This window comes from Chrysochloris asiatica, unplaced genomic scaffold (genome assembly GCF_000296735.1).
Source record: "Chrysochloris asiatica unplaced genomic scaffold, ChrAsi1.0 scaffold00004, whole genome shotgun sequence".
Lineage (NCBI taxonomy): Eukaryota > Metazoa > Chordata > Mammalia > Afrosoricida > Chrysochloridae > Chrysochloris > Chrysochloris asiatica.
Genome location: NW_006408522.1, coordinates 2,713,182 through 2,734,873, shown reverse-complemented (window position 1 = coordinate 2,734,873; position 21,692 = coordinate 2,713,182). Strand labels below are relative to the sequence as shown.

At 48.5% G+C, this 21,692-nt stretch overlaps 1 protein-coding gene across 1 annotated transcript in view; it reads right to left on the bottom strand.

Moving 5' to 3' along the window:
- Positions 1–21,692, bottom strand: part of MEGF11 (multiple EGF-like-domains 11) — a 331,130-nt gene that overhangs the window by 34,849 nt on the left and 274,589 nt on the right. Inside the window, exons 10-11 of the mRNA XM_006831516.1 lie at positions 2,206–2,326; positions 963–1,126 (exon numbers count right to left, since the gene is read on the bottom strand). Coding sequence (XP_006831579.1) covers positions 963–1,126; positions 2,206–2,326 — 285 coding nt within the window. The remainder of the gene's footprint in view (positions 1–962; positions 1,127–2,205; positions 2,327–21,692) is intronic.

Sequence of the window (21,692 nt, the reverse complement as noted above, 5' to 3'; positions counted from 1 at the left end):
AGGAACACAGGAGAAGCTCTAGGACTGGGGCAGAGAGAGGCCACATTTTGTGACACAGGACCAACATAGTCATGAATTGTTTGACTGCATTAGCAAGTGTATGAGGTTTGGAGGAAGGGAGGAAATAGTCTTACTCTACTTCTGGATGGTCAAGCTTGGAGGGCTACAATGACCATCAACTAAAATTGCAAATGAGAAACCACTTTTCAAATTGTCACACGTCACTCATACGTGAAGCATGATGATGATTGATGCTTTCCTTAGTTGGTACATGTCCATTAGGCATTAAGAGCTGTATTTACATCCTTTCTCTGGATCTGCACAATTCCAGACGAAGGTTCCATTGTATTCCCACTTGGAAGGGGTGAAGTAATATGCCCAAGGTAACAGGGTTAAAATGCCCCAAAGACTGGCTCTGCATTCAAAGCCCACGTTCACTCAAGGATATCACATCAGCTGGTTTACCTTATTTATATCTTAGACTGTGATCCAGTGATTAAGTCTGAGCAGTTATGACTAGAGAGGGGTTTAGTACCCCTATAGCTTGAACATTAAATTAGAGTGTTAGAACCCAAAGGAAACTAGATATTATCTGTGGATGAATGGCAATTCTGATGGATTCGTAAGGGCTGCCCTGTAGCACTGTGCTTAGAAAGATTCTAGAGCTGTGTTTGAGCTCAGTAAAGTGCCAGAGTCAATGAATAACGTTTACCATAGCAGTGGGTAAAGCGAGCCATTCACATCTATTAAGGGCTTTAGAAATGAGAAGGCTAAAACCCAAATTAGGAAAGCAGCTGCAGAGCGGTCAGAGTGAGGGCTGAGGCCTGAATCCCACCGTGCAATCTTCTGGGGGCACCTCCAGGGACAAAATAACCATGGGGAAAGGGCACAAGGAGATGCTGGGCCCACTCTGTCCCTCCCCATTTCTGCTAGTGCCGACACTCCCCACACTTGGCACTCACCGGGCAGGACAGTTCGCAGGTGTCTCCCAGCCAGCCAGGGTTGCAGGAGCAGGAGCCATCTGCAGGGCTGCAGGCCGCCCCGTTGGCACAGGTGCAGCTCTCGTTGCAGTTCAGGCCCCACGTGCCACTGGGACATGGCAGGGTGCAGTCAAGGCCCTGCCACCCTAAGGGATAGAGAAGCTCTATTACCTCTCCATCCAGAGCCAGGACAGCTTTGTGTGTTCCCTGGCTGTGTACATGGAATCTTACCCAAACCACTGCTTCTATCAGGGCTACATCAGAAACACAGCATGCGGCTGGAAGAGCCCGAATTCCTGTCTCTTCCTGATTCTCTCTGTCTGTGCTGTAGGCGGTGTGCTCCCCTCCCCAGCCCCAGGAATGAGGAACCAGCTGAGGCCGGGAGCATTGTCTGCCCAGGTGGATACAGACAGCTTGTCTCAATGTCCTTTGCTTGCAGTCTAATTGCACATTCTGAGCCTGTGGGCCCTCAGATCCATCTCTTCTTTTCCTTGTCCTCAGAGACTGGCCCTGACCAACTGTATATCCCAGGATCCTGTCAGCTGGCTCCCAGGTGAGTTTACCACTGGGAGACGCAGCTGGAAGACAGGAAGGTGGGAGCAGGAGAGAAGCCAGCTTGCCTCCCGCACAGCCTTTCAGGCAGCTGCCTGTCTCCCCCTCCCTGGGTGGCCCTGACTCCCAGGCTCTGGGAGCACCTCCTTTTCCCTTTGTCCCTCCTGCCCTGGGAATGGCAGCAGCTTACTTGGGAGTTGCTAATCTGTGGGTTACATACTTCTTCAACCCTTCTAACATCATTGTAACTGATCCCCTTCATGAAATGCCTACTACTGAAGTCCTCCATGGATTCTGTTTGCTTGGCTGGAAACTGACTAATATGAAGGGGATTCAAAAAGTTCGTGGAAAAATTCCATTTTCTTTTCTTTTTTTTTTCTTAAATGTTTTATTGTGAATTATGTGACAGTTTACATGGGAGAACATTAGTTTTACATTTATTCTATTGTATATCGTCTCATTGCCATAGTTACAATCCCCTCCATGCAATCCTTCAAAATTCCATTATCTTTTGTTTTTAATTTTCTACAAACTATTTCAAGTCCCCTCGCACAGGTTCTATGGCTCTGCAAGTGGGTGGTAGAGCAGGATCGGCCAAACCCCTCAGCCGGCAGCTCACCTGGGCAGTGTCCACATGTATCATGGACAGGAAGGGAAAGACAGCACTTCTTACCTTCCTTGCAGGTGCAGGAGCCATCTACTGGGGAGCAGGTACCACCGTTGCTACAGCCACAGACAGATGAGCAGTTGGGGCCGTAGGTCCCTGTTGCACAGGGCACCGCGCAGACCTCCCCCTGGAAAGAGAGAGCATGCGCATTAAGTCAGAGTGTGGCCCATGATCCCCCAAAGATGTCCATGCGCTAATCTCTGGAGCCTGTGAATAAGGCCAAAGGGACTTGCAGATGCGATTAGGGTCTTTGAGATGGGGAGAGGATCTTGGATTATCCAGGTGGACCAAATCTAATCACATGAGTAATGGAAGAAGGCAGGTCAGAGAGCTGGCCCATGAGAAGGTCTCCATACACTGGTGCTGACTTTTATGAAGAAAGGGGCCACAGGCCAAGAAATAAATGCAGTAGTCTCTGAAAGCTGGGAACAGTTTCATCTTACAGCCAGCAAGGAAATAGGACCTCAGTTTTACAACCAGAGGGAACTGAGTTCTGCCAACAACCTGAATGAGCTGGAGGAAGGTTTTCCCCTAAAGCCTCCGCATGTTGTTGTCGTCAAATGATGTTGACTCAGTTCCAACCTATAGGGATCCATGTACGGCTTACAAGGAGTGGCTGCTAGGTACAAATCACCAGCCTTGTAGTTAGCAGTCTAGTGTTTATCCTACAATACCACACTAGGATTCCAGAACATCCAGTTTGTTGTTGTTAAGTTATTAAGTGCAATTGAGTTGGTTGAATTTGAACTGCTGACCTTGCAGTTCAAACTGACCTTGAGGTCGAGTGCTTATCCTATGGTGCCACACCGGGACTCAGGATTGTTGTTGTTAAGTGCCGTCGAGTCGGTTCCGACCCATGGCGACCCTGAACAGGGTTTTCAAGGCTGTAAATCTTTTTGGAACAGAAAGCCTCATCTTACTCCCGCGGAGCAGCTGGTAGTTTTGAACTGCTGACCTTGCGGTTTGCAGCCCAATTTGTAACCACTATGCTACCAAAGCTCCATTAGGATAGGCATCTTGATTTTCATCTGGTGAGAGCCATGTCAGACTTCTAATTTATAGAACTGTAAGATAATAAATTTGGGTTGTTTTCAGCCACTATGTATGAGGTTAAGGAGCTCTGGTAGCGTAGTGGTTACGAATGGGGGCTGCGAACCTTAAGGTCAGCGGTTCGAAACTACCAGCCGCTCCGCGGGAGAAAGATGAGGCTTTCTACTCCCGTAAGGATTTACACCCTCGGAAACCCTGTACAGGGTCGCTATGGGTCGGAACCGACTCGACGGCACTTAACAACAACAACAACATGTATGAGGTTATTTGTTAGGCCAAATGATTAATACAATGGCCCTCACTAGGTGGGCAGGGCGGCAGTGGGGGTGTCAAGGCTTCAGACCATAGCTCCAGGGTGGACAAAGCCCCCTGAGAACTTGACCTCCAGTCTGTATTAGGTCACAGGATTACAGAACTGGATTCTTTGCTTCCTATTTTGGTTCTCACTAACAACTCCATGAGACAAATAATAGCCTAGTCCCATTTACCTGAACCTCAGAGGAGTTTATTGCAAATAATAATTATAGCTAATGCTTACTGGGGACTCCTGGTGTGGCCCTGTAGAATAAGCGCTTGACCACAAGGTCTGTTTGAACCACAAGGTCGGCGGTTCAAATATTAGTCGTTCCTTGGAAACCCAATACAGAGTTGCTATGGGTTGGAACTGACTCGAAGGCACTAAACAATACTTACTGTTTTTCTAAGTATCAGGCACCGGGCACTTAATCCTGATAACACTCGTAAGAGATAGAATTACTGTCTGAGCATTATCCTCACTTAATAGACAAGAAAAACTGACGCACAGAGAACTTAGGTTAAGTCATGCAAGGTCACAGAGATGATTCATTTCTACTTGAACTCAGGTTGGCTGCTTAATCATTATGCTACCAGGTGCCATGAACCTGCTTCCCTGGAAAGCATTTCTGGGATGGAGATTAGCCAGCTGTTGAGAAGTACTCCTATGAAGGGGAAGGGAAGGATGGCAGGGGGAGATGTGAAACTGAGGTACAGTTGTAACCAAGTCCTCGGCAGATCTGCCAGGAATTTCTGGAGCTGGAATGGCCCTGGAGTTGTCCCAGTTTGGAAGAAGGGTGTAAAGGGACTTTCTATTCCCACCTCCATCACCAGCCATTGTACACCCCCTGCCCTGGGAAAGGAGGCATGGCTTAGGGACACCAGGTCTGTCTGACGGACACAATTTTTGGGAAGGCACTCAGCCCAGAGCCACTAACCTGGAGGGTAGAAGAATGGGACCCGCAGTCCTGAAGGGTGGCTCTGGGTAATCTGCTACAGTATCCACTACACCAGGCCTCCCTGGGTGTGGCTTTTAACTCAGAGGTCTCGGTGGGGGTGTGGAGATGAGAACAATCAGTTCATCAGAGAATAAGTGGGTAAAAGCAACCCAGGTGGAAAGAGTGGTGTGGACAAAGGGGAGGGAAGCAAGAGAACTGGGAATGTTCTAGAGGTCACTGAAGGGAGGTGGGTGAGGGAGATCATTAAAAGGGGAGCTGGGAACCTTGAATGCCAGGTGAGGGAGTTCAGGTTTCCTTCCCTGCGTCCTCCCCAGTCAGGAACCCACATTGGAGCAGTCTGCTCAATATCCCACTGGCTTCCCCTGGAGTGGGTGAAGGGCAGCTGGTCTGTAATGCTCCCAGCAGCTCCTCAGGCTCACTGAGGCTCAATGTGAGGGGCCTGATGCAGAGGGGAGCTTGGGCCAGGACAACAGTGACATTGGATGGGTTACTGCCCCTGGGATAAAACAGATAAAACGGATAAAATGACAGGCCTGGAGGAGAGAAGTTCAACTCTCAACATTCAGGGCCCCAGGCAGCTGGCCTCACCTCACAGACAGGCCTGAGGGTGTGGCCCTTGAAAGAGGGGAGGCTCCTTTCCAGCCCATTTCTCCTGTGAGGGAGGAGGGCCTGGGGAAGTTGGAGCCCTTCACCAGAAGGCCCATGGTTCCCATTCTCCCCTGCCAGTCCTGACCAGCTGGAGTCTGTCAGCTTTCCCATTACCCAGAAAACTCTAATTTCTCCAGGACTATAAATAGCCCATAAGGACATACTTGAGCTCTGAGGGCCTTGGCCCGGGTGCAAATTGTGAGCAGAGTTCATGTTTTTCTCTGCATGGGTTTAAGAGAGAAGGCAATGGATTGCTCTCTCCAGGCCTCCTGATTAGTGTCCCCAACCCTCATGGGACCTGTGGACCCTGCCTGGTTCTGCTGAGGGGACTCAGAGAGGACTTCCAACACTGACCCTGCTCTGGGAGGCAAGAGGCAGAATGCCCAGCTGAATGTGGCGCCAGCCTACCATGCCTGTGCATGGTTTTCACAATGGCTCTGGGAAGTCACCAGGTTGAGAGTATGTTCTGCTTTCCAGAAAACGAAATGGAGACTCAGAGATCAGTTTTGACTTATCAACATCTTCCAGTAGCTACTCCATGGAAACCCTATACAGAGTTGCTATGAGTTAGAAATGACCCAACAACACATAACAACAGTGGCCAAACATCTAATTGGGCAAGTACACAAAGGACTGTAAAGTTAGGACCCCCTCAGCTGAGCCCCCTCTGCCTCCTGACCCCTAGCTTGTTCTAACCCTATCTGGTTTGAGCTCCTCAACAAGTACAAAAAGCCCTCTTTATTACTAACAGTTAATCCTTTGTTCAAATCCCCTAACTTCTGGGCTCTGGCTCAGGTCAGGCCTAGAAACCAGTTGCTTGGCTGGTATCTAGTGACTGACTCCCTCTCCCAAATTAGACTGTCTACTCCACCCACCTCAGAGGGTATCATGGATAAAATTGCGCTCCTCCTCACAACTATAAAGGAGCTCTGGTATCATAGTGGTTACGAGTTGGACTGCTAACCTCAAGGTCAGCAGTTTGAAACTACCAGCCATTCTGCAGGAGAGAGATGAGGCTTTCTGCTCCTGTAAAGATTTGTAGCCTGAGAAACATTATGCAGGGTCACTAAGAGTTGGAACTGACTCCATAGCACATAATCACCACCACAGCAAATACCTGAAGTCTTAACTCCTCTCCTGTGCTTGTGACCCTACTTAAAAATAGGGTGTATCATCTATTTAATAAGGTCATACCATGATAGGGGGGTCCTAAACCTAATCCCTTCTGAGTGGTGTCTTATAAAAAAGCAGAAATCCACACAGAGAAACACACACACAGGAGAAAGACAGACATGAAGATGTACCTAAGGTTATCCTTTTCTGGAGCGAATGCCCTGATTAGGACTTCCTGCCTCCAGTGTTGTGAGACAACATGGCCCAGCCCTTTAAAGTCCCCCACATGAGGTATCTTTGTTAGAGCAGCACGAGGAAGCAACGGCAGAGTGTATCCCCACTCTCAGGGTCTGGGGAGTCCCCGGGTGTCCTGGGAGTCAGCCCCCTACCACACAGACCACTCTTTCACACAGACTTCCCCGATTTGTGGGGTTGGGGTGCGAACAGGCCTCAGTTGTATATGACTGAATATGCACGGTCAATATTTATGTGGACACATATGTGGGTGGAAGGAGCTCTGGTAGCGCAGTGGTTACGAATCGGGCTGCGAACCTTAAGGTCAGCGGTTCGAAACTACCAGCTGCACCGCGGGATAAAGATGAGGCTTTCTACTCCCATAAAGATTTACACCCTCGGAAACCCTATACAGGGTCGCTATGGGTCGGAACCAACTCGACGGCACATAACAACAACAACAAATATGTAGGTGGGGTGCACAGTGGTTCTTTAAGATAAGCACTGGACTTCAAATCACAAGGCTGGTGGTTTGAGCCCGTCCACCAGTTACTGTGGGAGAAAGATGAGGCTTTCTGCTCTTGCAAAGACATACAGCCTTGGAAACCCTATACAAAATGTGTGTATGTCTCTGGTCATTCTGTTTATCCATCTATGGAAATTTGGGTATAAATGTGTGGTAATTTTGATACTCACTTCTCAGCCCTGTGCCCAGGCCTTGGGGGGAATTAGGTGCACACACAGTACCACCATCCTAGCACACTGGGTGTCTACCCCCCGGGCAGAGAGCTCGGGGAGACAAAGATCAGGTTTGTTCACTGCTCGATTCTCAGGGCTCAGGACCCTGCTAGTACATAATGTTGTTGTTGTTGTTAAGTGCCGTCGAGTAGATTCCGACCCATAGCGACTCTGTATAGGGTTTCCAAGGAGCAGCTAGTGAGCTTGAACCACCAACCTTGCAGTTCAAACGGCTTTGCAGTCTGGCGCATTAACCCACAGCGCCACACCAGTACATAATAGGCCCTCGATAAACGTTGTTTAACTGAAATGAGATGTTTACGTGGACATGCTGGCTTTTAGTGTGGACAGAACCAGAAGGACGGGGCACTTTCCATCTGCTTTATTGCTTATGCCAGGCAATTCAACACATGCTTATGGAGTGGCTCCAAGGGTGCAGAGAAGCCCGGGGCCCAGTCTCTGTCCTTGGGCAGCCCCCAGTGTTCATGAAGGACACTCACACCTCCAATTATGAGTTACACTAGATGCTTCCTAAAGACAGGGACTTCTGTCTGGGTCATCCAGTACCCCTAGCTCATGGTCTGGCATGGAGTGTAACCACTGATCAGCTGCCATCGTGTCAACTCAGACTCAAGGTGACCCCTGTGTGTCAGAGTAGACCTGGGCCCCATAGGGGTGTTTCAATGACTGGGGTTTTTGAAAGCAGACCATGAGGTCTTTCTTCCAAGGTCCTTCTGGATGAATTCAAACCTCCAACCTTGTGTTTAGCAGTCATGTGTGTGAACAGTTTCTGCTATTCGGGACTGCAGCACAGAGTATTGTTGCTGTTGTTAAGTGTTGTGGAGTCAGTCCCGACTCATAGAGACCCTGTATCGGGTTTCCAAGAAGCAGCTGGTGAGTTTGGACTGCTGACCTTGAGGTCCAGAGCATTATCCCACAGTGCCGCACCAGGACTCCAGCACAAGTATAGGTCCTCAATGAACACTGGTAGGGCAGGGCTCAGTGGCTTCTACCACACCCAGGAACCAGACTAAAGACTGACCTGAAGATGGGTCCCATGCTGTCTCACTGCAGGCTTACTGGAGGAGCTTGTGGAAAAGAAAAGACCAGATCCTGGTCTATTGTATCCCTGGCCCCCTCTGTCCCCACCCCGCCAGGTCAGGCTGAGGGTGAGCAGCAGAGCTATAAAGTTGGCCTGCTGGCCTCTCGTGCATCCCTTCAGGGAGATAAGATCTTGGAGACAATCCAATCCACTGCCTTCATCACAAGAAACAGAAGTCAGAGAACCCAAGTGGGCTCACGAGACAGAGCAGGATGGGCTGTAGGGTCTTACCCACCTCCCTTCTTCCAGCACCTTCCCTCTCCAGGGTCAGAATCTGGGTTACTAATCTTTTCATACCCTGGGAAAAGGACAGAGTAAGAGTGTTGGGCTGTGAGCCCAGATTTTGCCAGAGGCAAAGTTAGAGAACTTGTCTGGCAAGGGCTTCCCTCCCACTGCTTAGCACCTGCACCCACTCCCTGAGCTAGGTCTCTAATTGAATCTGCTCCCCAGGATTCCTGATAATCCCCACATATTCTATTGTGAGAAGACAGTCTTCTCTTCTGATAAAGACCAGTTACCATCAAGTCAACCCCTACTCATGCAGATCCCATGTGTCAGAGTAGAACTCCACAGAGTTTTCAGTGGCTGATATTTCAGAAGTTACCAGGCCTTTCTTCTGAGGTGCCTCTGGTACACTCAAATCTTCAACATTCTGGTTATCAACTGAGTGCCTTAACTGTTTGAATCACTGAGACTAGTGCTAATGCTAGGTAAGGAGTCCTAGTGTGGCACTGTAGGATAAAACACTAGACCGCAAGTTGGTTTGAACCACAAGGTCAGTGGTTCAAACCCACCAACTGCTCCTCAGAAACCCTATACAAGGTTACTATGAGTCAGAATTGATTTGATGGTACTTCATTAATAACCTACAATATGCAGATGATACAAGCTTGCTTACTCAAAGTGAAGAGGACTTAAAAATACTGATGAAGATCAAAGAGCATAGCCTTTGGTATGGATTACATCTCAATGTAAAGAAAACAAAAATCCTCACCATTGGAGCAGTAAACAGCATTCTTGTCAATGGAGAAAAGACTGAAGTTGTCAAAGACTTCATTCTTCTTGGATCAACTGTCAACACTCACAGAAGCAGGAGTCAAGAAATCAAACGATGTATTGCATTAGGAAAATCTGCTGCACAGGAACTTTTTAAAGTGTTGACGAGCAAAGATGTCAGCTTGAGGACTAAGGTGCGCCTGACCCAAGCCATGGTATTTTCAAGAACCTCATATGCATGCAAAAGCTGGACAGTGAATAAGGAAGACCGGAGAAGAATTGATGCTTTTTTGAGTTATGGTGTTGGAGGAGAATATTGAAAGTGCCACGGGCTGCCAAAAGAACCAACAGACCCATTTTGGAAGCGGTGCAGCCAGAGTGCTCCTTGGAGGCCAAGATGGCCAAACTTTGTCTCTCATACTTCGGACATATTGTCAGCAGGGACCAGTCGCTGGAGAAGGATATCGTGTTTGGTAAGGTGGAGGGTCAGAGAAAAAGAGTTAGACCCCCAATGAGATGGATTGGCCAAGTGGCAGCATCGATGGACTCAAGCGTGGCAACAGTAGTGAGGTTGACCCAGGATCGGGCAGTGTTTCATTTTGCTGTGCATAAGGTCACTATGGGTCGATACTGACATGATGGCACCTAACAACAACAACAACAATTCTAGGTAACGTACGAGCCTTAGCGTTCTGGTGTGGTATTATAGGATAAAGCACTGGACCACAAGGTTGGTTTGAACTGCAAAGTTGGCAGTTCAAACCCACCAGTTGCTCCTTGGGAACCCGATACAAGGTCGCTGCGAGTTGGAATTGACTTGATGGCACTTAACAACAACAACAATGCTAGGTAACATACAAGCCTTGGAGTCCGAGTGTGGCGCTGTAGGATAAGCACTGAACTGCTAACTGCAAGGTTCAATGGTGCAAACTTACCAGCTGCTCCTCAGAAACCCTATATAGGGTCACTATGAGTTGCAACAGCCTCGGTGGCTCTTAACAAGATGCAGCCTTGGTTTCCTTATCTATTATATGTAGCTGTTGAAATCAGTCTCCCCAACTCTTCACCAACAAGGACCTTTTTTATTACCTCTTGCCACAAAACCCTCTCAATTTGAAAGACATTGCTGTCACGCTGCTGGTATTTAAGGCCATTCAAGTACGGAACAGGTACAATTTAGTCAGTGACCACTTGCCATGTGACTCTGGTGGTAGCATCTCTTCCATTAACCAGAACCTGGAAATTCCCATGATGTCACCTACAGCCAATCAGAGCTCTGGAACAGCGCCTTCTCACCTGGGATACCACGTGGAGTACATATAATGCTAATTAAAAGCTAAAGGAAAACCTTGGTGTTTTAGTTAGCCTCATCACAGGTACTGCAAGATTCCCCGTAGGTTTTGTGAAATGTTCTAAACTGCTCTTGGGAACCTACTGAAGCCTTGGCAAGTGTCTAGCTGGGAAACACTGGCTGAGCAGTCTCTAAGAGTCCATCAGCTCTGACTCTCAGAGCATCTTCTTGCCTAAAGCAGAGGCCTTAACCTAAAGGAGTGAGGCATGGTGGGAACACAGGCCCTGAAATGAGGAGCCCTTCTGGGTCTCTAAGACTCACATACTCCACTAACACATAGTCTGGGCCTAGCCATGCTCCCACTTCTAACAGTGAGGAGGCACCCATTGGGCCAGAGTTAGAAGGTCACTGGGAATAACTTGGTCCAACTGCCTTGTTTTACAAGTGAGGAAACGGAGGCTTAGAAAGGAACTATGACTTGCCCAACATCACATAGCTAATTCAAGGCAGAAATTAGTTTGGATCTCACATCCAACTTCCATTGCTGCTGCTGCAAGATGCTAGCAGTCCAGATATGATGGTTAATCTCTGGGTTAACTTATGCTGGGCACTCACTCACCACCTAACCATGATGCAGGGCATCCAGAGGACGTGGTCTCTGACCTTGAGGAAGACCTAAGTACCTGGAGGTTGGTGCCTGGGTGTTTTTATATCCTGATCTATCCCCATATCAGAGTCCCTGGATGGTACAGATGATTAACATGTTTTTCTACTAACTGAATGGTTGGAGGTTCGAGTCTACCCAGAAGTACCTCGGAAGAAAGGTCTGGTGATCTACTTCTAGAAAGATCAGCCATTGAAAACCTTACGGAACACAATTCTACTCTGTCAAACATGGGGCTGCCATGAATCAGAGTCAACTGGATGGGAAACAGTATCTCTGTCTCATCTCCCCAACCACACATCTGTACCCTAGGAAAGGGAGCCTGAGATTCTGCTGGGGGAAGTCTGCCAGTCCTACTTAGTGTCTTTATTCTGTGAATGGAGAACGGATGTGAACTCTTCCTCCCATCCAAAGGCCTGTTAATTATAGATGCAGCATTGGCTATTAACATCTTGAACTTGATTTGAAAGAGCTACTGGTGGAATGGAACCCCCAAGCTGGTCCCACTAAAGAGATGCAAATCTCTACTCCGCCTTCCACCTGCTTCCCTGTTCAGTGTGGCTGCACAGGCTGGACCCCAGTGGGTAATGAGTTATATGTTCTATTAAATTTGTTTCAAATGTTGTTTATTGAATATTTCTTCCCTGCAATATGCCGCTTTGTAGTTTGGCCCTGTTTGGGAAAACCAAACAACAGCTGGGCTTCTCATGATGATCATGTTTTCCTGGTGATGGGCAGGAGGTTAATGAGCATTTTCTTTTGGAGTGGAAGCAGGAGGAGGCAGGAAGAGGGTCGACTCTTCCCTACTCCATTTTTTGAGTTCACTTCTGGTCCCCTTAAATGAGATCCATGGGTAGGAAGAAATGAGAAGGGAATGGAGTTGGGTTCTCTAGGGTCCATGGGTGGCACAAACAATTAAGTGCTCAACTACTAGCTACAAGGTTGGTGGGTAGGTTCCAACCCAGAGGAACCTCAGAAGAAAGGCCTGGTGATCTGCTTCCAAAAGATCACAGCCAGTGAAAATGCTCTGGCGCAGTTTTACTCCGCACACCTGGGACTGTCCTGAGCCAAAACAACCTGATGACAGCTAACAGTAACAATCACTACCACAGAACTAGGCCTGGGGCTGCTCAGTGGAGGATGCTGCTACAGGCAACAAAGAGAAGTGGTCCAGGCCCGTAGGTCTTTGTTGGAGGGTATGGGGAGATGCTTTAGGTAAGAAAGGGCCCTGGACCTGGAGTTAGAAAGCACGGTTTAAGTGAGGCAAAGGCGCCGGCACAAGGTGGGTTGGCCTCATTTGTTGAATTCATTCCACAAATGTGGGCTGACCATTCCATGATAGGTCCCGGGCTTCATTCCATTAAATGGGACAAGATGCCCCTTTAATTCTCCTGGGTTTACTGGAATCCCCAACCTTTTGGTTATCAGCTGAATGTATGAACTGTTGGCATCACTAGTGCGAATGCTAGGTTAGGAGTCCCTGGTGTGACACCGAAGAACTTGAATTATCATTCCAGTCCCCTTCAACTCTCCCTACACTCCCAGTTCCAGACCATTTTCCTTATTACAGGCTCCTTTGTGGCATTTAAGACAATTACAATGAAATACACATTTAAAAATCCACTTGTATTCAACTAGATTGCAAACTGTATGAGAGCAAAGCCCGACTCTGTTTTATTCCCCTCATGGCCCCAGACCTTGCACAGCGCCGAGTCCACACACAGCAGAGACTCAGTAAACATGTGTTGAGTTGGTTCCACCATTTAGGAGAGGTTTTTTTTGAGAATATATGGGTCTGAATCGACTTGACAGCACTTATCAACAACAACAACAACAACATATGTCAGAAAATGAACCCTGGTGGCACAGTGGGTTAAGCATTAGGCTGCTAATTGCAAGGTTGGTGGTTCAAACCCAGTAGCTGTTCCATGGGAGAAAGGTGAGGCTGCTTGCTCCTATAACAATTTATCGTCTCAGAAACCCAAGAGCAGTTTTACTCTATCCTATCAAGGTTGCTCTGAGTCAGAGCTGACTTGATGCAGTGGTTCTCTGTGTCATTACTGTGCTACGTCACATGGGGACTAGAACAGCTTATCCTGACCCTCCTGGAACTTGCTCTCTAGTGGCTGGAGGGAGCAGGTACACGATGAGCCTGCAGCATGAGAGGGGCACAGGTGGACCCCTCCCCACTTCCAGGTGTTCTGCAAACAACCTTTGGTGGCCTTCCTTGTCCTTTAGTTGGTCCAGTCCCCTATCTCTTGATATTCCTGATTCATGGCAACCAATGGAGGCTGATTTTGGCACTCATTCTTTGCCCAAATGTCACTTCAAAGCCAAGAGCCCACATGTGTAGTGTGCTTGGCTATGGACAAAGCTCTGTGCCTGACAAAGCACCTGCTGGAGACTTCTGCTCTCCCCTTGCCTTCCTGTCTCAGTCCCTTCCCACACCCAGCTCTGAGGCTCCGGCAATGGGGCTCCCAGGTGGGGCGGTTGTTTGTGATTTTCCAAGGGGAAAAGAGTTGTGATCCATGAGGTAAAGAAAACAGCTTGAACCAGGTGCCTGAGACGGCATCCTCTTCAATGCAGAGCAAACCTCACTGGATCTAATTAGTGCGTCACTGGGAAAGCAGCAGCTGACAGCAAATGTGTGTAGGGGAAAGACACTGCATAAGGCATGAGGACCAGAGGGCCAGGAGCGATGGAGGCTGTTGGCCACATCCATCTCCATTCCTGTATCCCTATGCGGAATAGGGAATGCCCATGGCCTTGTGGGATGGGTCCTTCTGGTCTGTTCAGCTCCCATGGTGATGAGGTAGTGGTGGAGCTTGAAGATTAGGCTGAAAGCTACTGGAACATTCACTCTCATCTGGGACTGTCCACAATGAATAGGAGGCCAATGACCTGTAGTCACACTATGGATGTGCAGGCTATGCACTGCACAATTACAGGCATGCCACTTATATGAGAATCATGGTAAGCATGACATTAGTTTTCTGGTGGATGCCAGTAGAATGTCTTGAGAAAGGGGTGCCTTTGTACCAATCTATTTAATTTGTACAAAAAATGCCATCTGACCTGACTCAATAGGTTTCTCTGAAGGAACACAGACACTCTCCAATGACTTCCAAACAGACATTAAAAGAATTCAGGGAGACCTGGGAGGCAGTAGGGATGGTCAAACCAGCAGCTAGTTAGGTGAGGGACAGGGACACAAGATGTGACTGTAGCACAGAACCAGAGCTGTTTTGGGTGAGCCTGTGTGTGCGTAAGGTAACATATTCCTGACACATGTCATATGAATGGGCCCTATGTGTAGTAGATGTACATATGCTTGGCATGTGTTCAAGAGCAGGTTAAGTTTGTTGTCCTAGTGTCTGGGGTAGACGGTAGATTATCATGCCAATCCACGTGTGGCTCATGTAGTGGGTGAGTCTGGTGAGTTTGTGTAAGTATCCGTACTCGTTCGTGCCCTGGTGGTGTGTTCCACATCAGTGGTGTGTGAGTATCCACACTCATGCGTGCCCTGGTGGTGTGTCCGTATCAGTGGTGTGTTATCTGTACTCGTGTGTGCCCTGGGTGGTATATGTCCATTATCAGTGTTGTGTGAGTATCCGTACTGGTGCGTGCCCTGGGTGGTGTGTGTCCATTTTCAGTGGTGTGTGAGTATCCGTACTGGTGCGTGCCCTGGGTGGTGTGTGTCCATTATCAGTGGTGTGTGAGTATCCGTACTTGTGCGTGCCCTGGGTGGTGTGTGTCCATTATCAGTGGTGTGTGAGTATCCATACTGGTGTGTGTCCTGGGTGGTGTGTGTCCATTATCAGCGGTGTGATAGCTGTGGGGTAAGCTTTGTACCTGCATCTTGGACATCTGAGCTGATCCTGGTCGTAAAGCCCAAGGGTGGTTTGACCACAGTGGTTTTGAGTGTGCTGTATTTGGGATGGGCATGCTGGGCTCGTGGTGTGGGGTTGCAGCTCCTGTTACCCTGGAATCAGGGCTGTGTAGTGGGGACCCAGGGCAGTGGCTTGTATAGCTGTTGTTTATATCAACAGTGACAATGTCCCAGGTGAGAGTCAGGCCACAGAGGACAGAGTGTCTTCCAGAGGCTGATGGAGGTTTTGCTAGAGTTCAAATTGAATGTGGGACATTTGTGATTTAGAGGATTGATGTAGATTAAACTGTGTCCCCACAAAGATGCTGAAATCCTAACCTCATACCTGTATGAGTGTGGCCTTGGTTGGAAATAGGGTCTTCTAAGGTGTGGCTCTGTGGGTTAATGTGCTGGATTGCAAAGTTGGTTTGAACCTCAGGGTCAGCAGTTCAAGCTCACCAGTTGCTCCTTGGAAACCCTATATAGGGTCATTATGGGTCAAAACCGACTCGACAGCACTTAGCAACAACAAAAAGATGCCATGTAAAGAGCCTGGTAGAGTAGTGGGTTTTGAGTTAGGTTGCTAACCACAAGGTCAACAGTTCTAATTTACCAGCCGCTCTGTGGGGAGGAAATGATAAAGATTTACAGACTTAGAAGCCCTATACAGGGTCGCTATGAGTTGGAACTGAATCCACGGCACACTACCGCCATGATGCTATCTGGGAAGGCTGGGAGCTCTGTAGGATAAGTGTTGGACAGCTAACTGCAAGGTCAGCAGCTAAAATCCAGCAGCTGCTCAGAGGGAGAAAGATGAGGTTAGGAGTTGGAACCGACTCAATGGCACCTAACAACTACAACACGATGCTATTTAGGAGTCCTGGTGACATAATGGCTAAGCACTCAGCTGCTAACCAAAACTTCTGTGGTCTGAACCCACCCACCACTACCCAGTAGAAAAGACCTGGAGATTGGCTCCTTCGAAGTTTACAGCCAATGAAACCCTATAGGGCAGTTCTACTCTGTCAATTAGAACTGAGTCAGAATTCACTCAATGGCACAACCCCAACAAGATATTATCAGTTAACACGAGGTCATACCACACCTAAGTGATGTCTCTATAAAAGAGGGGGAAGAGACACAAAACACAGACCAAGAAGCACCTGCCCATGTGAAGGCACATCTGTACGCAAGGACCACCTGGGACCACTAGAAGCCAGGGGGGATAAGAACGGGTTTCCCTTAGAGCCTTTGGAGGGAGCATGGCCTGGAATTTAGACACCCAGCCTCCCAAACTGTGAGACAATGCATGTCTGTTCTTAGAGCCATCTACTTGTGGTCATTTGTTATGGCAGCCCTGGGCAATGAAAACAGGAATGCGTCTAAACTACCTGTACATATTTACTGAACACCCTGCAGGAGGCTGTGCCCGGCGTGGAGGTGGGCTGGGGGTCGAGAGGGAGTCAGGGTAGGGAAAAGGGTGGAGACAGAGGGATTTGTCAGAGCGACCTGCCCCATAGAAGATTGTTGTCTAGCAGAGGGGACAGATGTACCCACAACGTGTCACCAGCATGAGAATGGCAGAGCACTATCGTGAGGTTATATTCCATGTCCCAGTGGGAAGAAAACAAGGCTTGATGAAGGAGGTGGCTACTGAGACAGTCTGGAATGGTATGCGGGCAGGATTTGTCCAAGGCGATGGTTGCCAAGGGCATTCTAAGGGGAGAGGATCATTTACGGAGGCAGGGTGGTATGTGGGCAGGGCTTCAGAGGGACAGTGACGGCATGGAAGGAGGTAATGATGGTTCAGTAGAAGAATTCTTGGGAGACTTGGGTCGGTTCTTACATAGCCATCTGTCAGTGGAGGCATGTGTGCTGCGGTGCTGATGTTCCAGCGCAGTGTGCAGACTAAGATAGACGAGGAGGAAAGTCCTGGCGATTTCCTTCTGAACCCCGGCCAATGGAAACCCTAAGGCTCACAAGAATCCGAGCTGCAGGACTGGGTAGCATTGTGTTCTGTTGTGCAGGACAGCAGCTTACAACAACTAGAGAAGCCTGGAGGTCAGACTGGATCCAGCCAATGCAACCTTGGGTGTCAGGTGTCCAGCTTTACCCCAAAGACAAAGGCAGGTCCCAGAGAGCAAACAAGGGATTCAGGGTTCCAGCCTGTGGTAGGAACTCTCTCCCCTAAAGGTCAGGGACACTGACTGAGAGAGACTAAGAGTCCAGCTTCAGGCAAATCCAATTGCTTAACAATTGTGGAAGCATTAAAAAAAAAAAAAAATTATAGCCCAAATGCAAAGAAAAGCCTAAAAGTCAAAACCTGAGAAACTTTTACTTGGGGAAACAGAGGAAGAAGAGTGGAGAAGGCTGCTGAGGCCATCCACAGAGTCCTGCCTATTCATCCCCAGCTCCTGTAAATTACCCAAGTCTTTATAAAGTTGGTTTCCTTGAGGTTTTTCTGGCTTCTAGAGGCACTGCAGAATAATGCGCTGGATTGCAAGGTTGGCGGTTCAAACCCACCAGCCTCTCCTCAAAAACCCTATACAGGGTGGCTATGAGTCAGAAGCGACTCAGTGGTACTTAACAAGAGGTTTCATAGCCAGGTTCTCCTGGTGTGCATCACCTCACATAACGTGAGTCTGGAATGTGCTCTCCATTAGGACCCTGAAGCCTTATAGGGCAGGTTTGGTGGGAACTCTGGTGAGAGCACTCAGTAGGGAGGGAGGAAGTGCAGGCCATACACAGAGCGCATTATGGGCAGCAAGTCTGCAGGACAGGAGGGGAGCAGAGCCTCTGAAGTAGGTGGTGGTGGTAGTAGGGAAAAACACAACTCAGCCCTGGGCTAGGAGGCCAGAGGAGGCTGGGGAGGACTCAGAGGCTCCACAGAGATACGTCATAGCTCGCCGAGCCTGCTTCCTTACCTGTAAAATGGGAACAGTGACATCTAAACTTAAAGGGTGGTGAGAAATACACCAGATGATGGATAGGAAAGTACTCTAGAGGAATAACTGGGAAACTGGTGTGCAGGTGGGTGTCAGGGTGATGTCTGGATGCTCTGTCCCATGGAAACAGACCCCTCCCCTGAGCTACTTGCAGGATGCCCAGCTTTCCCACAACTCACAGCCCCTGTGTTTAGAGTGAGTGTCCCTGTGGCCATGGTTAGAGTTTCCTCCTGTTGGTGGTGACAGGGAGGGTGGCAGGACTATTCTGGGTCTGTCGACAGAAGAGAGTGTACACAGTGAGGGGGTAGAGGGCAGTGTCAGTCCATGGTCTTTGGAGCCTGATGACTGGGTTCGAGTCCTGGCTGGCATTTACATGAACTTGGGCAAGGTATTTAAACTCTCTGTCTCAGTTTCTTTACTTGTGAAATATGGATATACGAACACCTTCCTCCAAGAATGGTAGTGAAGATCCAATAAGTTAATATATGTAAATGCTGGGTACACTTCAGGCATTTTAACTATTACATATGACCCAGCTTCGATCCATTGCAGAATATGTAAGGAAAAAAGCTCTATGCCATTACAACCATCCTGTAAAGTGAGTCTCGGGAGAACCTGCCCCAAGTCACTCGAAGCCCATGCTCCACACTTGGCCAAGCAGTGCCCACTGAAGACAGAGTGGAATCAATATTTATGGAGTGACTGCTGCATGCCTGAGACGTCACCATTTCCCTAGACAAGGTGGCCAGCAAATACTGCACTTTTGCCATGTCCCTGCTCACGTCTGCAATGGCTCCCCCTGCTGGCTGAAGTAAGCACAGATTCCCACCCTGGCATTCATTCACATTCCTGGATCATCTGAGCTGGAGCTTCAGGAAGCCCCAAACCACCATACTTCCTTGTCTTCTTTGCCCTTCATAGAACTTTTAGGAAAGGACATACGTGTCTTTTCTTTTTGTGTGGGCTTTTAGATGATTCTGAAGTAGGGATTTTGTGGTGTTAATTATTTTTATTTTTATGTTTATCCCCATTGTTCCTTTTTCTATGAGCCCCACTTTGAAGTCATTTGGTGGCTATGTGCCGTGGAGTCAGTTCTGACTCATAGCAACCCTGTGTAGGGTTTCCGAAGCTGTAAATCTTTACAGGAGCAGAAAGCCTCATCTTTCTCCCGCGGAACAGCTGATAGTTTCGAACTGCTGACCTTGTGGTTCACAGCCCGATTTGTAACCACTACGCTACCAGAGCTCCTTTTGAAGTCATTTAATCATGACTTTTTTCTGCAACATCTTTCATGTTCTAGACATAACTTTCTCTTCTGTAAGGAATGCTTTCTTCTTCTGGGGCCAGTCATTAGTCCTGTAGATGGGATTACTCGTGCTAATGACTGTGGGGAGAATGGCTAAGACAGGGCCAGGCTGCGGAGGAACAGGTGTCTTGGTGCTTGAAGGCAGGGGGAGCAGGAGGAATTGGTTCTTCCTTCTTTCCTTCCAGGCCTCAGCTCTGGGTACACACACCCAAGAAGTGTGGGTGTACACTTCTTCTAGTTCCTCCCAAACAATTGATTTGATGTGAGCTTTATGTCAGCCCTAGGAGAAAGTGGCAGGGTTTATATCCCCCACTTTGCCGACAATGAAGTTAAGGCACAGAATGGTGATGTGACTTGGACTAAGTCAGACAGCTAGTAGGCAGCAGAACCGGAGATGGAGCCCAGGTTTGACTTACCTGGTCGTCTCTCAGAGCTGCCATCATTGGCCAGAAGGGAGCCTGGTCCCAGAGCCATAAACTGGGGTCTTGTTGTTATGCGCTGTGGAGTCGATTCTGACTCATAGCGACCCTGTACAGGGTTTCCAAGTTTGTAAATCTTTATGGGAGCAGAAAGCCTCGTCTTTCTCTCGTGGAACAGCTGGTAGTTTCGAACTGTTGACCATGAGATTAGTAGCCCGATTCGTAACCACTACGCTACCAGAGCTCCTTAAACTGGGTTCTAGAACCTGCTAAATGCCCTCACAAGTTATGTCATCCTGGACAAGACTCAAACCGCTCAGAAATTCAAATTCCTCTTCTATGAAACAGATAGCTTACAAAGTCTGCCCTGCTTTTCTCACTGGAGAGAAATGGGGACTGATAAGCTCAGGGTGTGAGAGAGCTGGACACACTGAAGGGCCGAGCCTACCTCCCACAAAGACAACGTGCAGGAGGCTGCTGGGGTTGTCCCCTTTCCCAGGAGGACTCAAGAGAGTGTCTTTATTCTTGTTGGGTGACTCTGAGTTGATTCTGACTCACAGTGACCCTATATGACAAGCACAAATGCCTTCTGGGGTTTGAAACCCTGTACATGGTCGCTATGGGTCAGAACCGACTCGATGGCACTTAACAACAACAACAATCTTTACGGAAGCCGATCATCAGGGTTTGAACTGCTAACATTTCAGTTAGCAGCCAAGTGCTTAACCATTTCAGAGAACGTCCCTGAATATGCTTCTGTCACCTCATGTCCACAGCCCTGTCGTCTCCATGCTATTTTGGTTTGCATCTAGAAGTGTAGGTCCTGGGTCCAATAGCTATCTCTTGGCTCTTTTCCTGTTACTGCTTCGCAATGAGGCCCCTTGGGAAGGCCACTTCCCCTCTGAGCCTGTTTCCTCCTCTGCAAAATGGGGATCCTGACATTATTATGCCTGCAGGTTTATTGTGAGGGTTAAATAAAATAATGTACGTAAAGCAGCATGCCTGGGTTAGTGCTGAGTTCTCATCATTCCTGGTCAGTCTTTCACTTCCTGTTTGGCCCCACCTGATCTGGACAAAAGGAAAGCTGTGTATGTTCGAGCACGGACGGCCAGATCCGACCCAGACCTGACCCAGTGGCTGCTCCTGCTGCAGGTGGAGAGCTTCAGGCACAAACCCCAGAGCTAAGTCCCAGCTCCTGACCCCAGTGACGAAGACACTGATAAGGCCAGTAGGGGCAAGCAGGAGGTTCAGCAGTTTTCCTCTAATAAAGTCACAAACCAACGGGTCCCAGAGGGGAAGGCAGGACTTGGCATTAGTAACTTAAAGCTAGTGTTCCCTCCATTCCTCTGTGGAATCACTGCCAATGTGATTTAACCCCTCTGGCCCTCTCTCCCCACCTCATTCCTTCCTGTCTCAAAAACAAGCAGGTGTCTGCTCTAGGGACAGAAAACTCATGAGCTGGAGATGAGGGTGAGAATTATGTCATCCTCTGTGTCCACCCCAGTGTGATTTGCTGTGTGCCCTGAAGTAAGTCACTTCCCCTCTCTGGATCTCACCTCAGTTTTTTCATTTGTAAAGTAAGAGCCCACACTAAGTGATCAGCGTTCTTCGACTCTTCCATTCTGAAGACTAACTCCCATCTTATGGTGTGGCACACTGTATCTCAGTCAGTGCATACACCAGTGCTGAGGGCAGATATTATCGACCCATTTTACAGATGGGAATCTGGGGCTTAAAAAGGTTGAGACTTCCAAGATTAAGACTCAGTGGGAATACACGCTCTGATTGGTGACCAGATTTGTCACCAATAAGGGGAAGTGAGGGAAAAACAGCAGTGAAGCTGCAAGCTAAACCCTACAACATTCA